General features: G+C 45.6%; 1 protein-coding gene and 2 long non-coding RNA genes across 4 annotated transcripts in view; 1 reads left to right on the top strand and 2 right to left on the bottom strand.

The window, feature by feature from the left end:
• Positions 1–5521, bottom strand: part of FRMD3 (FERM domain containing 3) — a 123544-nt gene extending 118023 nt beyond the window's left edge. The window contains exon 1 of the mRNA XM_053931588.1: positions 5423–5521. Coding sequence (XP_053787563.1) covers positions 5423–5521 — 99 coding nt within the window. The remainder of the gene's footprint in view (positions 1–5422) is intronic.
• An 11251-nt stretch (positions 5522–16772) lies between these two features.
• LOC128781975 (uncharacterized) lies at positions 16773–18800 on the bottom strand. 2 transcript variants are annotated; one of them, XR_008428597.1, is made up of 3 exons: positions 18712–18800; positions 17998–18104; positions 16773–16892 (listed from the first exon to the last, which is right to left on the bottom strand). It is a non-coding gene; the product is annotated as an uncharacterized LOC128781975 (long non-coding RNA). The 2 variants fall into 2 exon arrangements; XR_008428596.1 differs by lacking the exon at positions 18712–18800 and adding an exon at positions 18602–18666.
• Positions 18801–18953: 153 nt separating this feature from the next.
• Positions 18954–21539, top strand: LOC128781974 (uncharacterized). Its single transcript, XR_008428595.1, has 3 exons — positions 18954–19126; positions 20194–20279; positions 21253–21539. It is a non-coding gene; the product is annotated as an uncharacterized LOC128781974 (long non-coding RNA).

Genomic DNA, 21539 nt, shown 5'->3' with positions numbered 1-21539 from the left:
ACATCTCTCACCAAGAGTACCCCCTGTAACTGTACAATTAGAGGCTCAAGCATGAAGTCAGGAATGCAAGCCCTAGTGAGCAGTTTCTAAAATGTGTCAACAGAACATAGAGAATAATTCTTCCTAACCTGCATCTCCTTCCTTATCTCATCTTACTATTTTGAACCACTGTAGTATCAATCCAGCAGCTCAAGGCGCTTGCTGGTTACGCTTCTGACATCGCTTACAGGATAAATATAAATTCACTAAATCTCCTGCCTTCTGTCTACATAATCCCTTAACCTCTCCCTTTCCACAGCTATGATTCGCTGCCTTTTTTTCATATCTGGCCTCTCCATTATTTTCATTCTGCCTTCCCTTCCCCACTTTTTTTTTTTTTTTTTTTTTTTTAATTCATTGACATTCAGCATACCTTCACAGTGAGACTTGTGGTCACTGCTCTTTTACTTCACAGCCTGCTTCAGTATGTTGTTTTGGTTTTTACATTTTATTGAGGGATGGGAATTTTAAATAGTGTTCTCTGGTTAGCAGATTTCTATTAAATTTTGCATTTGCCTGCAAGACACAGACCAAGCAGATAATATTAATCAAGTATACAACTTTTCAGTGAACAATGAGCTACAAAAAGAACTAGACAGAACAGTGTATGTCATATTTAAAAGAAAATTAAAAAAAAAAAATAATCAAGCAAACAAATTATTAGCCAAAGTACAGGCAGCAGTATTCAAACTGCACAGAATCTGCTCCCAAAATTAGATTACCAAAGCACAAGACCATTCCACACTATTGAACTATCAGCAGCAGAAAGAAGTGAGCTTTCTCGGATTTTATCACCTTCATTTTAAATTCTGCAAAAAAACGTTAAAAGGTCTAAGAACAGACCATGACTAAATCAAAGCTTTATTCTGCTATATTTTCTCCCTGATTCCTAAACCAGTTTTTAAAAATAACATCTTCTCCTTGTTCAAAATCTGGACACAAATAGAAATTCAACTTTTTTCTTTTAAGCAACAATCAAATAACTATTTAAGTACAATTAAAAAATAAAAACCAGTATTGTAGCCAAATGATATTTTTGGGAATATAAAAAGAGATTTTTGTTCAGGAAAGCTCATTCAAAGCAAAACCTGTGTCATTAAAAAGGCCCCATTACAACAGAATTTTACACATGGGCTGAGGCACGAGAAGACCTAGTTATGCAGTATTTCTACAAACAAACACACACAGAGCAAACTTCATACCACTTTCAATAACAAGCTCCAAATGAGAGGAAAAGCTTCAGCCATGCTTATTTCAAACTTATTTCCAGTTGTACACAGCTGGACCTGAACATTTCAAGGAGCAAAGCAAAACTTGAATTACGGAGTGAGCAAGTGGCACAGTTTAAACCAAGGCTTGGTCTAGGCTATTGTTACTAAAAGGCTAAATTGCTGCATTAAGTTATTGCTTGAAGTCTGCAAAACTGGAAGTTTTTACCCATCATGCCATTGAGTCAGAAGAGAAGTATCTCATTAATACCTCCAGAAAGGAGGTCTTCTTGCTGCTCCAGACTCATTTCCAATAGTTTTGAAGACCTACTTCCACCACTGCCCTCTTTCAAACCTTGGTTCTGTGCTTTATCAGGCAGGCTGCACAAGCAGGTCACCTCTTTCTCTTGCAAATGGAAACAGACAGTGGTCACTGGCCCTTCAGGCTGTTTTTCAAAACCTCTCCATTTCAGCTCTGCCGCAGCAGCTTCACCCTACTATAAAAATGCTGCTGCTATAAAACTGACTACAGAACACAGAGAGCCTTCACAAACAAAAATCATGGGAAAATAAACATCACCATAATAATTAGTTAGGTGTCCCTCAGGTCCCAGCCCATTCTTGTGTCTGTCACCACTTCATCTATTTTGTAGTCACAAAGTCTCTCAGATGAGGAGGACGACACACTGAATCTTGACCTTTGAGCTGCAATCCTAGCCTTGAGCAACTTGGTGACCTACATGGCAGCTGCACAAGTCGATAACTAGTTGGCTGGAGTCTAAAAATGCATGATTCACTTATGATTCTCCCTACATTGCACCATATGCTGTCACTAGACTAATCGCTAAAAAACTGTAATTTCCAAAAGCAGACTTTATTAGCTTGGTGACTTGATGAAACACTACTTTGAAAGAACTTCAATAATAAAAAGAAACATGTATTTTCTTTTTCTACCTAAACACTGAAATTTACAGAAGAAGGAAAAAAATACACACATGTGCACATGCAGCTTTTAAGTATATGTGCTGTTGCTTAGTTTTAGGAAAAATAACTCCCACTATTTTAGATGAGTAACACAATTCTGGTTGCAAATTTTGTAGGGCCAAAGATCTACAGTGCATCTGAAAATTAGAATACAACTCTGCCCAGAAGTGGTACCAGGTTCCTGTGATACTAAGCTATGTACACAAGCCAACTGCTGGAAAGATATACTTGAAAAAGTAGTGTTTGGTAAAACTTGGTGTGCTAAGCTGTATCAAATCATACCTAGACACCTCACCGTCCAGACCAGCTACACATCTCCCTTCTCTTTGCCCTGAAAATGCACAGCAAGAATTTCAGTTGTCACATTTCTTACTGCATCCTGTGTCCCTAGGAGACTCTGATAGCATTTCTCAGTGTTGTAGAATTAGGATTTCTTATCCTCTTAATGACTAAAACACAGCTGTCCAACATGTTCCAGCCAGCACAACCCTGGCATCTCTACTGTTAACCCAGCAGCCCATCATCTGGGCTATTTTGTCCTAGTGAACACGCATCAATATGCACACATAGATCTAACAGGCAAGTGGGAGTTTATTTCATTAATAAAAAAAAATTAGTATTGCTAAATACTCCAAGCAAGTTTTGTCCACATTATGAAGTTCAAATACAGTCTGACAAACAGATGAAAGACAAAAAGTTGAGTGGTTTGGGATTCATTAATTAATTCTAATGTCTAAAAAGCTATGTGCATACAGGAGGATAAAGAAATAACCTGAGCTATTCACACATTTTAAATGTTTTTGTCAGAGTGCAGACTCAGGAAAACAAGTTCTAAATGAGATTATTACAGAATTCAATCTTCAGAATTATCCTTATAACTCTAACAGTTAAAATATTTTCAACAGTGATTTTTTTCCTGCCTGCAGAATGAGCCACAATACAACTGGTTCTGAGCTCATTGCTTCACCTTGCCTAATATAACACCTAAAGTGTTAAAGTAACTCTTTTTTCCTACCCTGTAGGCATTGAAGGGAATACTCTCAGCACATGTGAGTCTGTTGAATACTTCAAATCCAAGGAGCTGTCATAACACCGTCTCAGAATCTGACCTTAAATTTATGATTGCTTAAAGAGATTAATTTTTAAAGTGCCAAATAAGTTATGCAAAGCTTGCATTAAACTTCAATAAAAGACTCTGAAGGCCATGCAGCTTCTTACTCAATAAATCTTCTAACCATGCTCTTCATTAATAAGAGCACTAGTATGATACATGTACAAAATGTTTTCAGTAATTTCCTGTTACTTCCAGGTTACATGTCATTCAAGAGTAACTAGTACGCAACCATGGACTGGGAGAGGAGTGTGTGTAGAGCAGCCCTGCAAAAGGGATCTGGGGGTTGGCAGCAGCTCAGGCTGAGCCAGCAGTGTGTGCCCGGGCAGCCAGGAGGGCAAACCCCATCCCGGGGTGCATCAGACACAGCATCACCAGCGGGGACTGAGATCATCCTGCTGGATTCAGCCCTGGGGCAGCCTCACCCTGAGTCCTGTGTGCAGTGCCAGGCCCCACAGCCTGAGAAGGGTGGGAAGGTCCTGGAATGGTCCAGAGGAGGACAACAGAGCTGGTGGAAGGGCTGGAAGGCACATCCTGTGAGGAGAGGCTGAGGGCTCTGGGTTTGTCTGGTTTGGAGAGAAGGAGGCTCAGGGGTGACCTCATTGCTCTGTACAGCTCCCTGAGGAGGGGACCTGGGGAGGGAGTGCTGGTCTCTTCCTGACATCCAGCAACAAGGAATGGGAATGGCTCAAAGCTGCAGCAGGGAAGGTTCAGACTGGACATCAAGAAACGTTTCTTTACCAAGAGAAACAAACACTAGAGCAGGCTTCATGGAATTGATGCCTCAAATCTGCCAGTGCCTTAAAAAGAAATACTTGGGCAATGCTTTCCGTAACAGGCTTTATGTTCTGGTCAGCCCTGGAGCAGTCAGGCAGTTGGACTAGGTGATTGTTTTAGGCCCTTTTAAACTGGAACTATCTCTATTCTGGTGTTAAATAGCGCTGTTGGAACTAACAAAAACCATCTTTTAGTCCCAGCAAAAACAGAACTTGTATTTCATGGCATTTGGAGATTTTTGGCCATAATGGCCTTAGTATAAGATTACCAACTCAATTTAAAGCTGTAGTTCTTTCTGTCAGAGAGACAGAAAATATCAACTGTGAGTGACAAACAACTTCCTAAAAGACCACTCACATCTTCTGATCTGGATGCCAAGTTCATCTTTGTTATTCTGTGAACAATATGGAAATTTCAGAGGGTAACTTGATTTTAATGCCTGCAGTTAAATCTGTAAGAATCTGTAAGTCTTCCATAGTGTAACCAGAGTTACAGTTCCTGTTAGAACATCTGAAATACCCCTGCTTTCACACACTACAAATATTGCTGCTCCACCACAAAATCACAGACTCCTCAATGTTCGAATCTTTATCCTTATTACTTGAAGGAATAAAAAGAGGGACTAAGTAATTAGGAAGATGGACTACGGCTAAGTTGTTTTTTGTTGGGTATGTTTTTTTCCCAACCGCACAGCAACTACTATCACTGAAAAGCCTACTCCAAGTTATCTTTTGTCTTAGATGAAGAGGAAGAGGGGCAGAAATTAATTTTGAACTCTGCCCGCTATCTCGGTAACGGCGGTTCCCGACACCGCACGCCGTGGGCCTTGCTTCCAAGGCAAGGCTTTCCCGGTATCGGAGAGCGAGTCCTCCCGCAATCGGCTCCGCAGCCTGCGGTGCCGTCCGGGGCGCCCCGTTACCGCCTCGCGGGACGGGGAAGTCGCCGCCGAGATTTCCCTCCTCGTCCGAGCCATCGCAGCCCAGAGCGCTCCTCTCGCCCACAGGGACGCTGTGCCGGGCGTGCCGAAGGCTGACGGATCCCGCGGCTCCGGCAGCGGCCGGGCGGGCTCCACGCCGTGCAGAGCAACGCCGTGGCGCAGCACCGGGAGGCGGCGGAGCAGCCGCGGCTGCCGCGCCGCAGGTGCGCGGAGCTCCCGCCGAAAACGGGGAGCGGAGCTCCCGCCGCAGCCGCGCCGAGCCGAGCCGCCGCCCGGGCCCTGCGAGCCGCCGCCCGCACCCGGCCCCCAGAGCCGCCGCCCCCCGAGCCGCCCCGCCGCCGCCGCCGCCCCTTTCCGCGCCGGCACCTGGATGTGGCAGGAGATCTCGGAGTCGTCCAGCAGCCGCACGGTGCATTTCATTTCCGCGCTCAGCGACCTGATGCTGGAGCTCCGGAACCGGATCATCCCGGCAGCCCGCCCGCCGCTGCCGCCCCGCAGGCAGCCGCAGGGGGCCAGCCTGCAGAGGCGCCCGGCCGACCACGGCACGGTACGGCGCGACACGGCGCGGAGAGGCGCGGCGGCAGCGCCACCCCTCAGCCCCGCGGCTCTCCGCCGCCGCCAGCCATCCGCCCGCCCGCCGCGGCTCGGGCCGCCGGTGCGTCAGGATGCGCTCCGCTGGCCGGCTTCAGCATCCTCCTGCGCCCGCCCCCGGCGTGGCACGGCACGGCACGGCCCGCGGGGGCACCTCTCCGCCCTCACCTGCTCCTCCCGCTTCTCCGCCCCACCGGTCCCGGCTGGGCTCCCCGCGCGGCTCCGTTTCGTCGGGCTGGTAGCGCCCAGAGGGAAGTGATTGCTTGTCTTCTCCGCCACAGGCGTGCCTCGCCTGGTTTTGAGTGACCTGAGCCACTGGTACTCGCGTGGGAATGCCCGATGCCCTGCAAACGGGGGACATCCCCCAGGCTGCCGGCGGGGAGTGGAGCCCCATGCTGGCTGGCCGCCTATGTCTCCGGCGTATCCCAACACAGCCCGAGGCAGGAGGAGAAGCCTGTGGAATACATGTGCAAAGTCATATAAAGAAACGTCACCAAAGATGAGTGTACCCTAATGAAACAGGAGAAAACAGAATGTAACTTACTGTAAGAGTGCAAGCCTTGGAAACTTGTTTCCTCAGGGAAAAAAAAAAATGACCCATTTAGGAGCAGCAGTCATACCCCATTTGTTGTCTAAGTCGGAAACAAAATAAACCATCCAGTGGTTTCATTATTACGTTCTCCACCACAAAAGGGTGTACACACTTGTGTAAAACCTTGCTGGCAGAAAGCAAACACCAAACCTTGAAACAAGGTTTAACCAGCCTTGAAACAAGGATCAGCACTGTGTTAAAAAATTAGTACTTTCTTTTGAAATATGAAATGAAAAACAGCCAGGGCAAAATGTGACATGACTGGAAGTTTACAAATATAAAAGAAGCACTGACAGTCACACAGAAGATGCATTTCAGTTATTATTGCCTAGTTGTCTATGATTAGCTCTAAATGTCCATATTTTGAAAAGAGCTCTGAGTGAATGTGTTGCTCTTTAGAAAACCCTGTGTAAAAGCCTAAGTGCTGCTACTCCTGTACTCCTGCTGCTACTCCTCTGACTTTCTGCTGGACTGCTAACAGCAGGAAATACAGGCAACCACAAACAAATGTGAAATATATAATGCTCACTACCATCCGCTAATAAATATGCAGAGCCCTTTAATGTGGAACATAAAAGAAAAGTTATAGATATATGTTTCTCAGAAATGATAAATGCTTTCAATTGCCTAGTGGATAGCGAAGCAAACCAGTGAGTATTTTAAATAGATTATTCACCTCAGCAGCCAAAGTCAGCCCACAAGTTATGGAAGAAGGTCCCTATCAGCTGAGACACCAGATGTGGACACCCACTCATTAATAATAAAATAATATGTTATGTCTTACAGAATTGCAACACGGGAATTCAATAGCAGGATTTAAGCCCACATGCAGATTGACTCTCAGGTGACACAGATTTTCCTGCTTCTGATAGAGAAGGAATCTTCTCTTTCTAAGTCAAGTATTTTAGCTTTCCTTCATCTCTCCAGCACATTTTTCTCCACCCAAAAGGGGAATTACAAGAGGGAGCTGAGCCAATGATGATTTAGTGAGCAGGTCATAGTCTACCACTGTCTGAAGGGGGATTTTGCTTTACCTTCAGGACTATGTGGAGAGGGATGAGCTTTCCAGGAGTTCTCAGAGTTACAGCAACAGCGATGACTTCAACATAAAATCTGTATCCCCAAACAAGTGTGAGCACAGCAAGTGTGAACTAGTGCGTACTAACAGCGCGCAGCTGCCTGAGCACAGGGCTCAGCAGAATTTTACTTGCCTGTTGTAAAAACAGGTCACTCTTGTCTTTTTGGTCACCTTATTTGCCTCTTTAATACCTCATACCATGTTGACCTGAGGTGCCTGAGAACTCTGTGAGACACGTAAACCATTTCTGTGTTTCAGCTACCTCAGCAATAGTTTTTAATGCACAGAATGTGGCAGTCATTTAACAGGAAGACACCAGATAAATGAAACAATCAAAACCAAATACTCCACCCAAAGAGAAAAAAAAAAAAAACAAAGAACAAACAAAAAACCCAACAAAGCAATGAAAGGTTTTTTTGGTTGAAAACCAAACACTCTGCCCCATTGCAACTTCAGAATGTAAATTCATCAGATGACTTTTGCATCACAGATTAGTACTACCACCTCTTCCTTATTGAAAACAAATTCTAGGCTTTCCCCCCCCTTTCAAATAGAAGGCTCTTAAAGTTCTCTTAGTATCATAAATTATGCAGAAAAAACCCACAAACTTACCTCAACAGATATTACAGTGCACCCTTTTTTGCCAGATCTTGGAGGCCAAACAGTCCTTATGTAGCTAGCACTTGGAAATACCACTTGAAAAGTCAAGTACTTGAGGAACTGACATTTAAAATAGTATGGCAAATATAGGAAAACACAAATCAACACATAGATAAATTTAATTCAGATACCAGAAAATGCTGAGCTGATGGAGTATATTAAAAAATATGCTGCTTGAACTTGCAGAATACACTTCTGACTCAGGGGAAGGTTATCAGCTACTGCTGTTGCTGCCAAGAGCATGCCATGTTGTTGAGGAGTTTATTGAAGTGCTCACCTGGCTTTGTACTGCAGATGCTGGAAGATCTCAATACCAGGTAATGCCAGCTGCAAGAACTGATTGGTGGTGGGAAGATGTTGTAGGGTGTCAGGTGTTGTAGATGTTGTAGATTGAGTCAGGTGGTTTATTAATGTTAGTTAGGTTTGTTCCTTGTACTTCCCTATTTTTTCCCTCACAGTGGTTTGTTCCAAGTTGTTTACCCCAAAAGTTCCTGCCACTCAGATCCACAGTTACCTGTCAATCTTCTCACCTCTCCCTGTTTTCTCCTTATTTGGTTCCATCAGTCAGGGGTTGTCACTCCCTGTTGGGGTATCAATCTTGTAACCACCCCCAGCTTCTTCGTGGAAGTTCTGTATCAATCACCCCACCTTAGCCCTTCTATTCATCCCAGGACACTGTACCCGCCTCTGTTATGTTACCATTGGTTGTTATAATCTATGTCATACCTATCTCATTTGGCCCCATTGGGCGAGCCAGGTTTCCACCCCTGTCCACCCACCTCCTACTTAATCTGTTGTTATTCTTTGTTCTCTGGCATTTTGCATTGCATTGCTCTGGGAGCATTTTGTTCCAACCACACGTGGGGGAATAAAAGTTCTTAGGGCTCGCAAGCAAAGTGTCCTTCTCTCATCCCTTCATCTCCTCTCAGGCTGTGAAGCTACCAAAGCTGCATTACCCACGCCGCAGTGCTCAGCATTACCAGGGAGGCAGACGCCGTACCCCTGGAGTGCCCGCTCACACGTGGCGGCCACCCGGCCTCTCACAGGCAGTCCTAGCCAGCGCTTCTCGACTGCTTGAGGTCATGGCAGGTAGCCGCCGCAGGTGGCAACCAGCGCGGTGGGGCGCACTGTGAGGGCATTTCTGAGTTGTGCAGAGACACGCCACTGCGCTGCAGCAAATGCCGCCATCACTGCGTGGAAGTGCCCCACGCCGGACTGAAACTTAGAACATCGGCTCTACAGATTAAGTCAGTGAAAGCTCCATCGCCCTTGAGGGCGCACACAGATTTTTGTCCTGCCATGCCCATGAGGGAGGGAGGCGTAACTTCTCACTGGTCGTGGACAACAACAAGAAGCCGCCTTCGAGAGCGAGGACCCTCGCCACAGTTTTATTTCCGAAGCACACCAGTTGGGTAAGTTTTGGTGGCTGGGACAGATCTGGCCGAGGCTTCCCTCACTGGGTGTGGGCTGGCCACAGTCCTGAGGCAGGGGACATGCAGTGGACAGCATGAGTGGCCAGCTGCTGGCGACTTTGGCTTTTTTTCTTTTTTATTTGTTCTTTCCCTGCAGTGAGTGGGTGGGACCGCGTGGGTGGGCAGCATGGGAGCCGTGCTGACCACTCACCAGAGAGAATTTTATATCCAAGTTAAAAAAATCCTAAGGGAGGGTTGTAAGTTGCGGGAAAAGGTTGAGAGTATTCCTAAAAGTTCAGTTAAGAATTCTGTCCAATGGTTGTTTTTTACCTTCCTGGGAATTTCAGCAGAAGAGGTCAGAAAAAGGGAGTTTTGGAAAGGAGTTGGTGCGAGATTAATCGAGGGAATCAAACACGGTGATCCCTCTGTCAAGGATAGCTTTATTAAGCTGTTTGTGTTGATTTGGGAAGTAGTTAAAATGAAAGGTGCGTGAGATGCAGACCGGGGAAGGGCAGAAGCGCGGCCACTGGACAAAACCCCAGTTTTCCCTAAACCCGTGTCCCTAACATCCTCTCCTTCCCTTTCTTCCCCTAGATTGGGTGGGCAGGGGGGAGAAATCCACTAGTCGAGGGTGCAGGGCAGCTCCCAGAACGTGGACCGTGCTCCTGGCTCCCCCGGTACCCCCGCCCTGATGGTGCTGGCCACGCCGCCAGGAACCCTACCCCTAACCCTCATTCCGATCCCTTTTTCCCAGTTATAAATCCTGGTTTTGGCGCAGCCCAATGCAGTTCTGTTCCCATGAACCCTTTCCTTTGTTCCCCTGGAGAGGCACCACCACTGTGCCGGCGGGAAATGGTGGCAGCTTTGTCTCAACAAAATGGAGGACAGGCACCCATGGGCTTTTCTTCTTCCCATAATCCCTTTGTGCCCTTTGTTCCCTTTCCCGCCATTGTCTCAAACCCCTCCTGCTTCCCTGTTGACGTGGGTGCTGCCCCTCCTGGAGATCGTGTTGCTCCCCCTCCCTCTGCTCCTCCTCTTGTGGGCGTTCCCTCCGGTCCTCTGCATGTTCCCCACAGCCCCACCATCGGCCTCGCCCTCTCCAATCATGGAGGGCTCTGTCAGCTCTGCCCCTCTGTCTCAGGATTGGGACAGCCCCCATCCTGTTTCCCATGCCCCACCTTCATGTTCCCACGGTTCCGGAGGGGGAAGGGGGGGGGGGGTGGGGGGCGGGGTTGGAGCGGGAATGGGCTTGTATAGTACAGCAGCCATTTTTAACTCCAGTCTCCTGTAGCACGGGAGGGGAAAACCCTAAATGGGAACCCCTTTCCTACAAATCTATAAAAGAGATCTGCAAAATGCAAAGAGATTTTGGCTCCAAAAGTCCCTTTTTCAAAGGCATTTTACGAGCAACTCTGACATCAAAAACAATGGTCCCTGCAGACATTAAGCATCTGTTTAGTTGCTTGCTTCTTCCATCAGAATACAAATTATGGGAAAGAAAGTGCAAGAGATTGGCAGCGGATCTCCTCCCGGAGATCTTAGAGGGCCCATATAGCCTCGATTTTGCAGAAGAATCAATCACTTTAAATCACCTTATTGGTGAGGGAAAGTGGAGCAAGGCCCGGCTGCAGGCTAGGGGGATTCCAAGTGCGGTGCTGGACATGTCCAGGGCTGTGGCAGAGCGCATGTTCCTAGCTGTGCCCACCAAGGAGCCAATCTTACCATATACAGCAATTAAACAATCTGTTGCTGAGCCTTTTATAGATTTTGTGGACCGAGTCAGGGCAGCTGTGGAAAGGCGTGTGGAGGGACTGGAACTTCAGGACAAGCTTGTCCTGGAAATTGCATCCATGAACACCAATGAAGTGTGCAAAAGGATCATCCTAGTGTTGCTGGTCTCACCACCACCGACCCTCGATCAAATAATAGAGGAATGCACACAGAAAGCACAGCTCATTACAGAGAAGATTACGAAGAAACCTTGAGACAAAGCGGTCAACCTGGCTGCCGCATCTTCAAAGAACTCAGCTTCAAGGCAGTTTCCATCTAAGCATCAGTGCTTCCACTGCAATCAGGAGGGACATTTTCTAGCCCAACGTCCATTTTTAAGGAGTGCATCGCCAGGGGCTGCGGGGGCAGTGGGGGGAGGGGAACCCCACCTTTCAGAAAAACTAAAAGGAGAACGCAGACTTGCCTCGCATGCAGATAAAAATGAGGCAGGTCGCGGCACCGCAAGAGGAGCCGCGATCCATCATATAGTTCCATCTGTGAGCGGCTGCCTCTCAACAACTGATAAAAGGGAGCCTTATCCGATTCAACTCACTAACCCTGTCCATTTTCGTTCTCAGGACTGGCATTTCTTTAGAGCGGATGCAGAGCTTCTATCGCACATCTGCTGCGGTGAAACCCGACAGAGAGAAGGTCTCCTGAACTGTAGGTACCTCGTCATTGGTGACACAAAACACACGTCACCGGAGATAGAGATTCCTCCTGTGATTTCCACACTTAACCTGAGGGTCTTCTATCTCATGGCACGTTGTGTCCACACCCCGCTCTTCCTACCGAAGGGCCAGATTATTGCACAGGTAATTCCCATCCCTCGTGCCCTGTGTAGTGATCTGGAACTCTCAGTTTTTTACACTGAGAAGTTGGGAGAGGAAAAACCCCTCATATGGTGCGGCCTTAAGTGCAAGGGGCACTCAATACATCTTCAGGGGATGATGGACACCGGAGCAGATGTGACAGTCATTCCACCGCACAAGTGTCCATCACAATGGGAGTTGCAAAGCATGGCCACGCCAGTCTTAGGACTAGGTGGGCCTCAATTTGCAAAACAATCTAAAAGCATAGTGCAAATTAAGGGACCAAACGGACTATTGGCCTCAGTACGTCCATTCATGATTGACAGCAAATTTACCTTGTGGGGGAGAGATGCCATGTTGCAGTGGGGAGCCAAATTGGAATTTCCGGCCCTCCAGAGTTTTTAGGTGCAGCCACTGAGGAGCGCCCCACCCAGAAACTGAATTGGCTCACAGATAGGCCAGTCTGGGTGGAGCAGTGGCTGCTGAGTAAGCAGAAATTGAAGGCGCTCATGAAGGTCGTAGAGGAGGAACTAGCTGAAGGTCATATTGTAGAAACAAATAGCCCCTGGAATTCTCCAGTTTTTGTTATTAAAAAACTGGAGAATGATAGGTGACGCCTCCTCCACGACCTGAGAAGAACCAATGATGTTTTTGAGGATATGAGGTCCCTCCAACCAGGTATGCTGTCTCCTTCTATGCTGCCCCAAAATTATAATTTGGCTGTGTTTGACATAAAGGACTGTTTCTTCCAAATTCCCCTTCACCCAGCCGACGCTCCTCGCTTTGCTTTCTCTGTGTCCTTCATCAACAGAGAAGCCCCAATGTGACACTACCACTGGAGAGTACTGCCACAGGGCCTTAAAAGCTCTCCTACCATCTGCCAGTGGTATGTTGCCAGGGTTCTGTCCCCAGTGTGTGCCAAGTGGACATCCTGTATTTTCTATCATTACATGGATGATGTGTTGGTCTGTGCCCCTGACAACGATGTCCTGCAAAAAGCATTAGAGGACACTATTGTGGCTTTGTCGGTGGCAGGATTTGAGCTGCAAAAAGAAAAGGTACAGTTGCTGCCACCCTGGAAGTATCGGGGCCTAGAAATTAACAACAGAATTGTTAGGCCCCAGCAGATAAAGACATATAACAATCCAAGAACGCTGAATGACCTCCAGCACCTGTGTGGGTCCTTAAACTGGATCAGGCCCTGGCTGTGGCTCACCACGAGGGATCTGTCCCCCCTTTTCGACCTGTTAACAGAAAAAGAGGGGGATGATGACTTAGGTTCCCCGAGGGCCCTGACCCAGGAGGCCAGAGCAGCACTCGAGAAGGTCCAGACTACCATCGTGAGCAGGCAGGCCCATCATTGTCAACCAGGGCTGCCTTTCCGCTTCATTGTACTAGGTGAGTTGCCACATCTCTGTGGGATGGTATTTCAGTGGGACAAGGGTCAATGGGATCCCCTCTTAATAATAGAGTGGGTGTTCCTTGGCCACAGACAGTCCAAAAGCATCACCAGGCCACAGGAGCTGACGGCCTGGCTCATCATGCAGGCCAGGGCTCACCTGCGAGTGTTAGCAGGGTGTGATTTCACACGTATCCACCTTCCCATCAAAACATCTACAGGGAAGATGACCAAGGAGACCTCTGAACACCTTTTGAGGCAAAATGAAAATTTGCAATTTGCCCTTGATAGCTACTCAGGGCAAATTCAGATTGGGCACCCAGGTCACCATTTATTCAACACAGAGTTCAAATTGTTGCCAAAAGAGATACAAAGTAAAAGACCACTCAAAGCCCTGACAGTGTTCACAGATGGGTCAGGAAAATCCCACAAGTCAGTGGTGACTTGGAGGGAGCCCAAGAATCAGCTGTGGGAAACAGATGTTAAGATAGTAGAGGGTTCCCCACAAGTAGCTGAGTTGGACGCAGTGGTAAGGGCATTTGAGAGATTCAGTGAACCTTTTAATTTGGTTACTGATTCAGCTTATGTTGCAGGAGCAGTATCGAGAGCAGAACATGCTGTCTTAAAGGAGGTCTCAAACCCGGTCATCTTTGGCTTGCTCGCAAAGCTAATACACCTGATTTCCCACCGCAAGCAACCCTTTTACGTGGTGCATGTGAGATCACACACTGATCTCCCAGGCTTTATTGCCGAGGGGAACCACAGAGCAGATGCCTTGGCTGTGCCATTACAACTAGCTAGCCAGCCTAACATCCTCCAACAGGCCAAGCTCAGCCATCAGTAGTTCCATCAGAATGCCCCAGGTCTGGTCCACCAATTCCACCTGCAGCGTGACCAAGCAAGGGAAATTGTGGCCACATCCCCCAACTGTCAGGAGACAGCTTAACCAACACTGGGAGCAGGTGTGAATCCCAGAGGTCTCCGCAGTTGTGAGGTATGGCAAATGGATGTCACCAAAGTCCCTGAATTTGGGAAACTCAAAAATGTCCATGTGTCAGTGGACACCTTCTCGGGGGCAGTTTTTGCCTCAGCCCACATCAGTGAAAGGGCTGCAGATGTGGGAAAACATCTCATACAGGCGTTCGCAACCTTGGGGGTCCCAGCCACAATTAAAACCGACAATGGTCCAGCTTATACTTCCAGGGTGCTCAGTAACTTCCTGCAGGAATGGGGGGTCCAACATAAGACTGGGATTCTTCACTCCCCCACTGGCCAGGCAGTAATAGAACAAACCCACCAGACTTTAAAACAGGTCCTCCGATGGCTGTGGGGAGATGTGCGAGTGCTCATGAGAGACTCTGCAAGGCATTATTTACCATCAATTTTCTAAACTATTCTTTTGACAGGCCAGAACCACCAATCCTGAGACATTTCAAGCAGCACCAATAGCTTCGGCCGGAAGAGCGGCCACTGGTGCTGGTGAGGTACCCGGATTCTAAAGAAATCCAGGATCCATTCCAACTTTTGACCTGGGGACGGGGATATGCCTGCGCATCCACGCCTTCAGGAGTCAAGTGAGTCCCTCAGAGACAGGTGAAACCATATACCCCAGGGCAGGTGGTGAGTCAGACTGATAAGGTACCTGTGGATGCAACAAATGATCCCACCAACCAAGGGGTTGCATCCAATCACAAATGCCACAAGGAAAACAGAGATTCCACATCTCTTTCTACCTAAAACAGTGCTTGAAAATTTTCCCTGGAGACAAGTGGCAAACCCTTTCTCTTACATTAGTCTCATTGTGTTCTCCATTCATTTGTCTTTCATTGTAGTTGTTTTCCTAGTTCCATCATCCTCTGGCATTCAGGAAAGAATCATCTCCACCACCATCTCCAGGCCCTCTCCATCTTCAAAAGCAGTCATCATCGCAGTCGCAGCTGCAAAAGAGACTTGGTGGGAAAGCAACTGCACGAAAGGCGATGAAGTTCAAACACCTGTCTTCTTTATTTAGTAAAAAATGGGGAGATGTTGTAGGTTGGGTTGATTTAGTCAGGTGTTTTATTAATGTTAGTTAGGTTTGTTCCTTGTACTTCCCTATTTTTTCCCTCACAGTGGTTTGCTCCAAGTTTTTTACCAGGAAAGTTCCTGCCACTCAGATCCACAGTTACCTGTCAATCTTCTCACCTCTCCCTGTTTTCTCCTTATTTGGTTCCATCAGTCAGGGTTGTCACTCCCTTTTGGGGTATCAATCTTGTAACCACCCCCAGCTTCTTCGTGGAAGTTCTGTATCAATCACCCCACCTTAGCCCTTCTATTCATCCCAGGACACTGTACCCGCCTCTGTTATGTTACCATTGGTTGTTATAATCTATGTCATACCTATCTCATTTGGCCCCATTGGGCGAGCCAGGTTTCCACCCCTGTCCGCCCACCTCCTGCTTAATCTGTTGTTGTTCTTTGTTCTCCGGCATTTTGCATTGCATTGCTCTGGGAGCATTTTGTTCCAACCACACGTGGGGGAATAAAAGTTCTTAGGGCTCGCAAACAAAGTGTCCTTCTCTCGTCCCTTCATCTCCTCTCAGGCTGTGAAGCTACCAAAGCTGCATTACCCATGCCGCAGCGCTCAGCATTACCAGGGAGGCAGACGCCGTACCCCTGGAGTGCCCGCTCACACGTGGCGGCCACCCGGCCTCTCACAGGCAGTGCTAGCCGGCGCTTCTCGACTGCTTGAGGTCATGGCAGGTAGGCGCCGCAGGCAGACACAAGCTCAAAATGCATTTTAGATTCATCAGTCTCAGAACCACTCCATGCAATAGCCACATTCCCATTCTTTCTTCATCTAACCAGTCACTGAATGACTGTGCTTTGGGATATGTGCATGTGGATGGCCTAAAGGACAGTAGCCTAACTACCTAGGAATTGCTGCCAGAAACAAAGTTATATTGAGGGACAGCAGGGAGCAGTAATGAGCTTGAGTAGCACTTTGATATCTGGATGATTCTGCATTGAGTCAAATTACAGAATATAATTGTCAAGGATTTTCCCTTCAATGGCTGATAATAACAGCAACTTTAAGTCTTTCAATTAATATTTATAATTTAACCAAATAGATAGACATTTGATTTGGATTTGTTTGGGTTTTTTCCAAATACTCAAAGATTAATCCATAAATACAACTGCTATGCTGTAAACACTGCCTGCCATAGGTCAGACCTTGAGTTCCAGCATGGGTAGGCCGAATACACAAATCACTGTCCCCAGAGGAATCCCTCCCCAAGGCCCACATCTTCCCATTGACTCAGCCATGGGTCCCTCACAGGGCTGTCACCATCATTAGCAGGCCTAGCAATTAGCCATTGCTCAGAGATCATGGTGCCATAAGTAAACAGTGACGTATTTGTGAAGTCTGTGACAGTTTATATTTTAGTCAGTTCCCTTCTACAATCGTATTAGGAATTCCAACACTAAAATATTTCAGATGAAGACAGATGGTCAGGGCATTTGGTTTCTCCGGAACGTATCCTAAAGAATGGGAGGTGAGAGTTGAGCTAGCAATTAATCAATAGTTCAGGGAGTAGGTTCCTGTAGTGAGGAAAGTGTGAGTTTTGCTGTCAAAGGCACAAAGGCACACACTGTATAATTGTAAAATCTACCTAGTAACTAAGCTGAAATTAGCAGTGAGGTAATTGAAGGGTTGGGCATACCAGGCAGCATGCAAAATATGAAAACAAGTAAGAGACTCCACACATGTGGGATCTCTCTTGTTTCAGTCTTAACCAGCTGTCTAAAAATATCACTTTGGATCAAAAAAAAAAAAAAAAACAAAACAAAAAAACAAACCAAAAACAAAACAAAACAAAACAAAACAAAGCAAAAAAAAAACCAAACCAAACCAAACCAAAACAAAACAAAAAAAAAAAAACAACAAAAAAAACCAAAAAAAAACCAACAAAAAAAAAAAACCCAGGGGGTTTGCATCTTGAAATAAAAGGTTTCTTACATGTAAATATTATACCAGTAACTTGAAAACTGTGTATAAAATATTAATACATATATCTAAAAATCTCTAAAAGTATTAAAATATACATAAATTACAAAGAAAGATATATTTAAATAGCAAAAGTTCTACTGTTCACTGGTGGCAGAGTTGAGTCAGAAGGTGAAACTTGAATTCATATAGGGTTTCTACTTTCTTTTGCATTACAAAATCAGTACAAAATCATCACATATTTGTTGCATGAATGAGAAAGCAACAAGATACATAAAATTCTACATTATTTGACAGCAATATAAAAAGACTCAGGATTTTCATGCTTTTACTCTAAAGGGAGCTGTCAATCCCTAAAGTCCATTAAAAATGCAGGGCTATCAGGGCTATATTTGCCCACAGCTGCTCCAGTGAAAAAGACCTGGAGTGTTATTGCAATCTGCAGGGCTGTATCGCAACCTGCACGGCACTGATGGTCCTGTCAGCCTCCACTTTCCTTGGATGCACTTGTGCACCCCAACCATGGCTTTCAGGGGGAGAAGTGGTGAGTCAGAAGTAGGTATTTTCTTCCACTGCTTAAGTTTAGCAATCTCTACAAAGACTCAGAACACAATACGGGAAGGATATTACAGAACTCACTTGCAGTAGAGAATGACAGGTTGAATTTACTGTACAAACTTCTCAGCAAATTTCTTGCAGATGTCATCTGGAAGCTCAAACTCCAATCAACATTTGTCTGCGTTAAACTGGATTGCACAATACCACACTTGAAATTTGCTGATGGGAGCAAACTTTACATTGATTTTAATCTACATAGTACAACTACCAAAAAGGCAAATGTCAGCTTTTAGCCTTTGGTTTGAAGTGTACAAAGTCAGTGAGATGATTCTTGTGATTCACTGGGTCCTGGGACTTGCCAAGCTTTTCTTATCAGTAGGATCAAAATGTCTCTTTGGTATGCTCTTCTCTTTTCAGGGAATATATAACCAGATATTCTAATCTAATTCTAATCCAGTGAATCTAATATCCTTCTCTGGAAAACTACAGCAGGCAGTGTACTCTCTGTTTCCCATGCTGCATCTCCAAGAAGTGCTCTGAGGACCAAGTTTGTTCCCAAAAACTTCATTCACTACAGGTTTGTTGCATCCCGGGTTGAGTTCAGTTAGGGATTTTAATAATGTTAGTTAGCCGGTTCTGTGTACCCCCATGTTCCCCCCACAATGGTTCACTCTGGGTCACTTACCCCTGGGGCTTCCCCATGTCAGTCCTGTAGCCACCCCCTGTTCATTCCTGAAAGTTCTGTGCCAGTCACCCCACCCCGCAATCCCATTCATCCCAGAACCCTATACCCACCCCTGTCATGTTCCCATTGGTTGTCGTGGCCCATGTCACTCCCCATGTCACTCCCTTGCCTGTCCCCATTGGGCGAGGAGGGCTTCCGCCCCTGTCTGCCCGCCCCCTATGAAACCACACGTCCTTTGTTTTGTCACCATCTTGTCCATGTGGGCGCCAGGAGTGGATGCTGCTCTCCACTGCGGCGACTATGAAGCAATAAACCTTCTCCAGCAAACTGCAAGGCAAGGTGTGCCATTCCTTTGCCTCTTTATCTCCTCCCAGCGCTGGTTACAGAGCGCGGCAGCCCGCATCGGTGCGCTCAGCGCCAGAGCGCCCGGACACGCAGCAGCCCCGGACTCCTGGACGGTACGCAGAGCCTAGCCGGGCTCCCCGAGCTGCCCGGGACCAGGGAGAAGAATGCAACGCCACACAGGTTCTCTCTAGCTGCTTTCACACAATTCATGCAGTACTCTTACAGGCTTATTAACAGCCCCAGAGAAACCCTGCAGCTACTACTGACGAAAGATTTACAGGTTTTGCACATGACACAGCCAGGGGTTTCAGAGGTCTAGAGTTAATTCAGTACCTAGAAGAACCTGATTGTCTCATGCTGAATGCAGAGTGGCTGCCACATCTATGTATCTCCTTAGTCTATGATGAATTTTTAAAAAATTAACATACCAGTGATTTGGTAATCCAGAAAAAAGGCACTCTCTACCTCTTGATCAAGCCACAAATCACAGCTCTGTTCTCCTGACCGTATTTATGCGTAGACAAAGAATACAGCAATCTGATCAATAAAAAAGTTTTTTTAAGTAGGTAGAGATATATTTGCAGGCAGTATTAATAATTGGAGAAAAGAGATATTGCCTGTCTGTAGCTTGAACAGTTATATTATTCCTTTTATAGAATTTATAATATATAAATAATTATTCCTTTTATAGAATTTGTCTAATTAAATGTTTTGTAAGACTCCAATTCAAATGCAATCTAATGTTACAACAAACGACAACATTTTTTCAACATTATTATTGCAGGTAGGATTAAATTTGATCCTTCCTGTAACAGTAAGAGAAATCATAAAATACATCATAAAATACATTAAAAACTATATTAGCATCAGTTGCATGGTGGCCAGTCCAGCAAAATATTCAGAGCCAGGCTTTGAAGAGCTCTCAGCATCCCAGAAACCCTCCTTAAGGAGCGCACAGAGAAATAGTCCCCATCACACACCTTTCCGTGTATCCTTTTATACTGTTCTTGTTACTGGGTGGAATTTGGATGCTCATGGACAGAATTCTTTTACAGTAACATCCTGTTTCCATGGCTGCTGCACGTGCACTTTGAAAGAGCTCCAAATGTGTAGACCAATTTCAGCTGGTTTTTAAGTTCCTTTTCTTCTTTTGGGGTTATTCTGACTTTTAATACTCCCATTACATGATTTGAATTTTACATCATTTATCTGCAGTGGCAGTTGTCTAACTTCAAATGTGTTTATAGCACTTTTCCACCCAGGAATGATCCTCAAAATTGAGGTCTATATGAAGAATCATATTTTACACCATGTCTAATTTGCATCAATCAAGGTAAAGTCCAGCAAAATAAAACTTCTGCTTTGCAAAATTATGTCAGGTTCCTAGTGCATTTTGTGAACAAAGTAAGTATTACAGGAAAAACGTGTATGATATACAACACGTATTTCAAGTTTGTTCATCTTGTCAGCATCTAATCTGTATCCAGAATCTATTATTAAAGTAATTAGTACCATGATTTTTAAATAATAATATGCAACAATATTCAGTTTCTGATACATTTCTCTTTATAGCTTCTGGGTTCTGTTATTAATTCCTTTCCAAATTAGTGTATGGACTTTCTATTGGTCTGGCTCTTTTAATTATGTAAAAGCTAATATGGAGAGGATTTGAAGTTGCAATAAACCTTGTTGTGGAACCTCCTTGCACATGAGAGGCTCTATGGCGTAAGAGCTAAGTGTGCTTGTAAGTGATTGCAAAATGGAGGCTTGGCTACCCAGGGAAGAGATGTGGACTAACTACATGGAAAAATTCTTCAGACACTAAGACGGCATACTTCAAAAGCCCCCAGTAGAAACTGCTGAGAAATAGTAATCTTATTACCTACTTGCAGAAGCAGCATTTTAAGATACATATTCTTCCTGACACTTTCCAGAGCCAGCGGGTGGCTCCATCTTACTAATACTTTGAGTGCTTCCAAAATTAATGGTTCTACATCAGTGCATACAGTTGGTATTGTAAGTGATGTTGAAATATAGACTGCATAACTTTTCCATCCTGGGTCTTATGAGACAAATACAAGATGAGAAGATAAAATAATTAATCTGTTGCAAAACCTGTACTTCCAGTGGAGGTAAGAATCTTTTAAAGCAACAAAATACTCCTGTAGAAGCAGCAGTTATTCTCACATGGACTGGAATAGAAACAGTAAAGCTCTCTTAGATGCTCTTTTCAGCTCTGCCTGATTTCTTTTTGAGGAGACTAAAGAAAAGTCTTTCTGTAACTCTGTGGTCTTCTTTATTTCCAGTCTGTCTCCACAGTAACACTGAAATTACTCCAGACTGCACGTGACTGTGGCCTGCAAGCAGTAGCTGTGCATTACCTCTCTTAGCAGCCTTCCACGTCCAGGCAGAAAAATCCATGTATTTTCCTGACTGTGTTTGGAGTGTCAGACATAACCCCTTGCCTCTCACCATCACTTTGGGATCATACTGCTGCAGCTCTAGTTGTTACTTTGAACTGAAACTACTGTAATGTTCACATTTTTTATACTCTCAACATGGCAGTTAAATAAAATGTTATTTTATAAACTAA

The sequence above is a fragment of the Vidua chalybeata genome, chromosome Z (genome assembly GCF_026979565.1).
Source record: "Vidua chalybeata isolate OUT-0048 chromosome Z, bVidCha1 merged haplotype, whole genome shotgun sequence".
In the NCBI taxonomy this organism is placed as follows: Eukaryota; Metazoa; Chordata; class Aves; order Passeriformes; family Viduidae; genus Vidua; species Vidua chalybeata.
The sequence above is the reverse complement of the archived record's forward strand: the minus strand, read 5'-3'. Positions and strand labels throughout refer to the sequence as shown.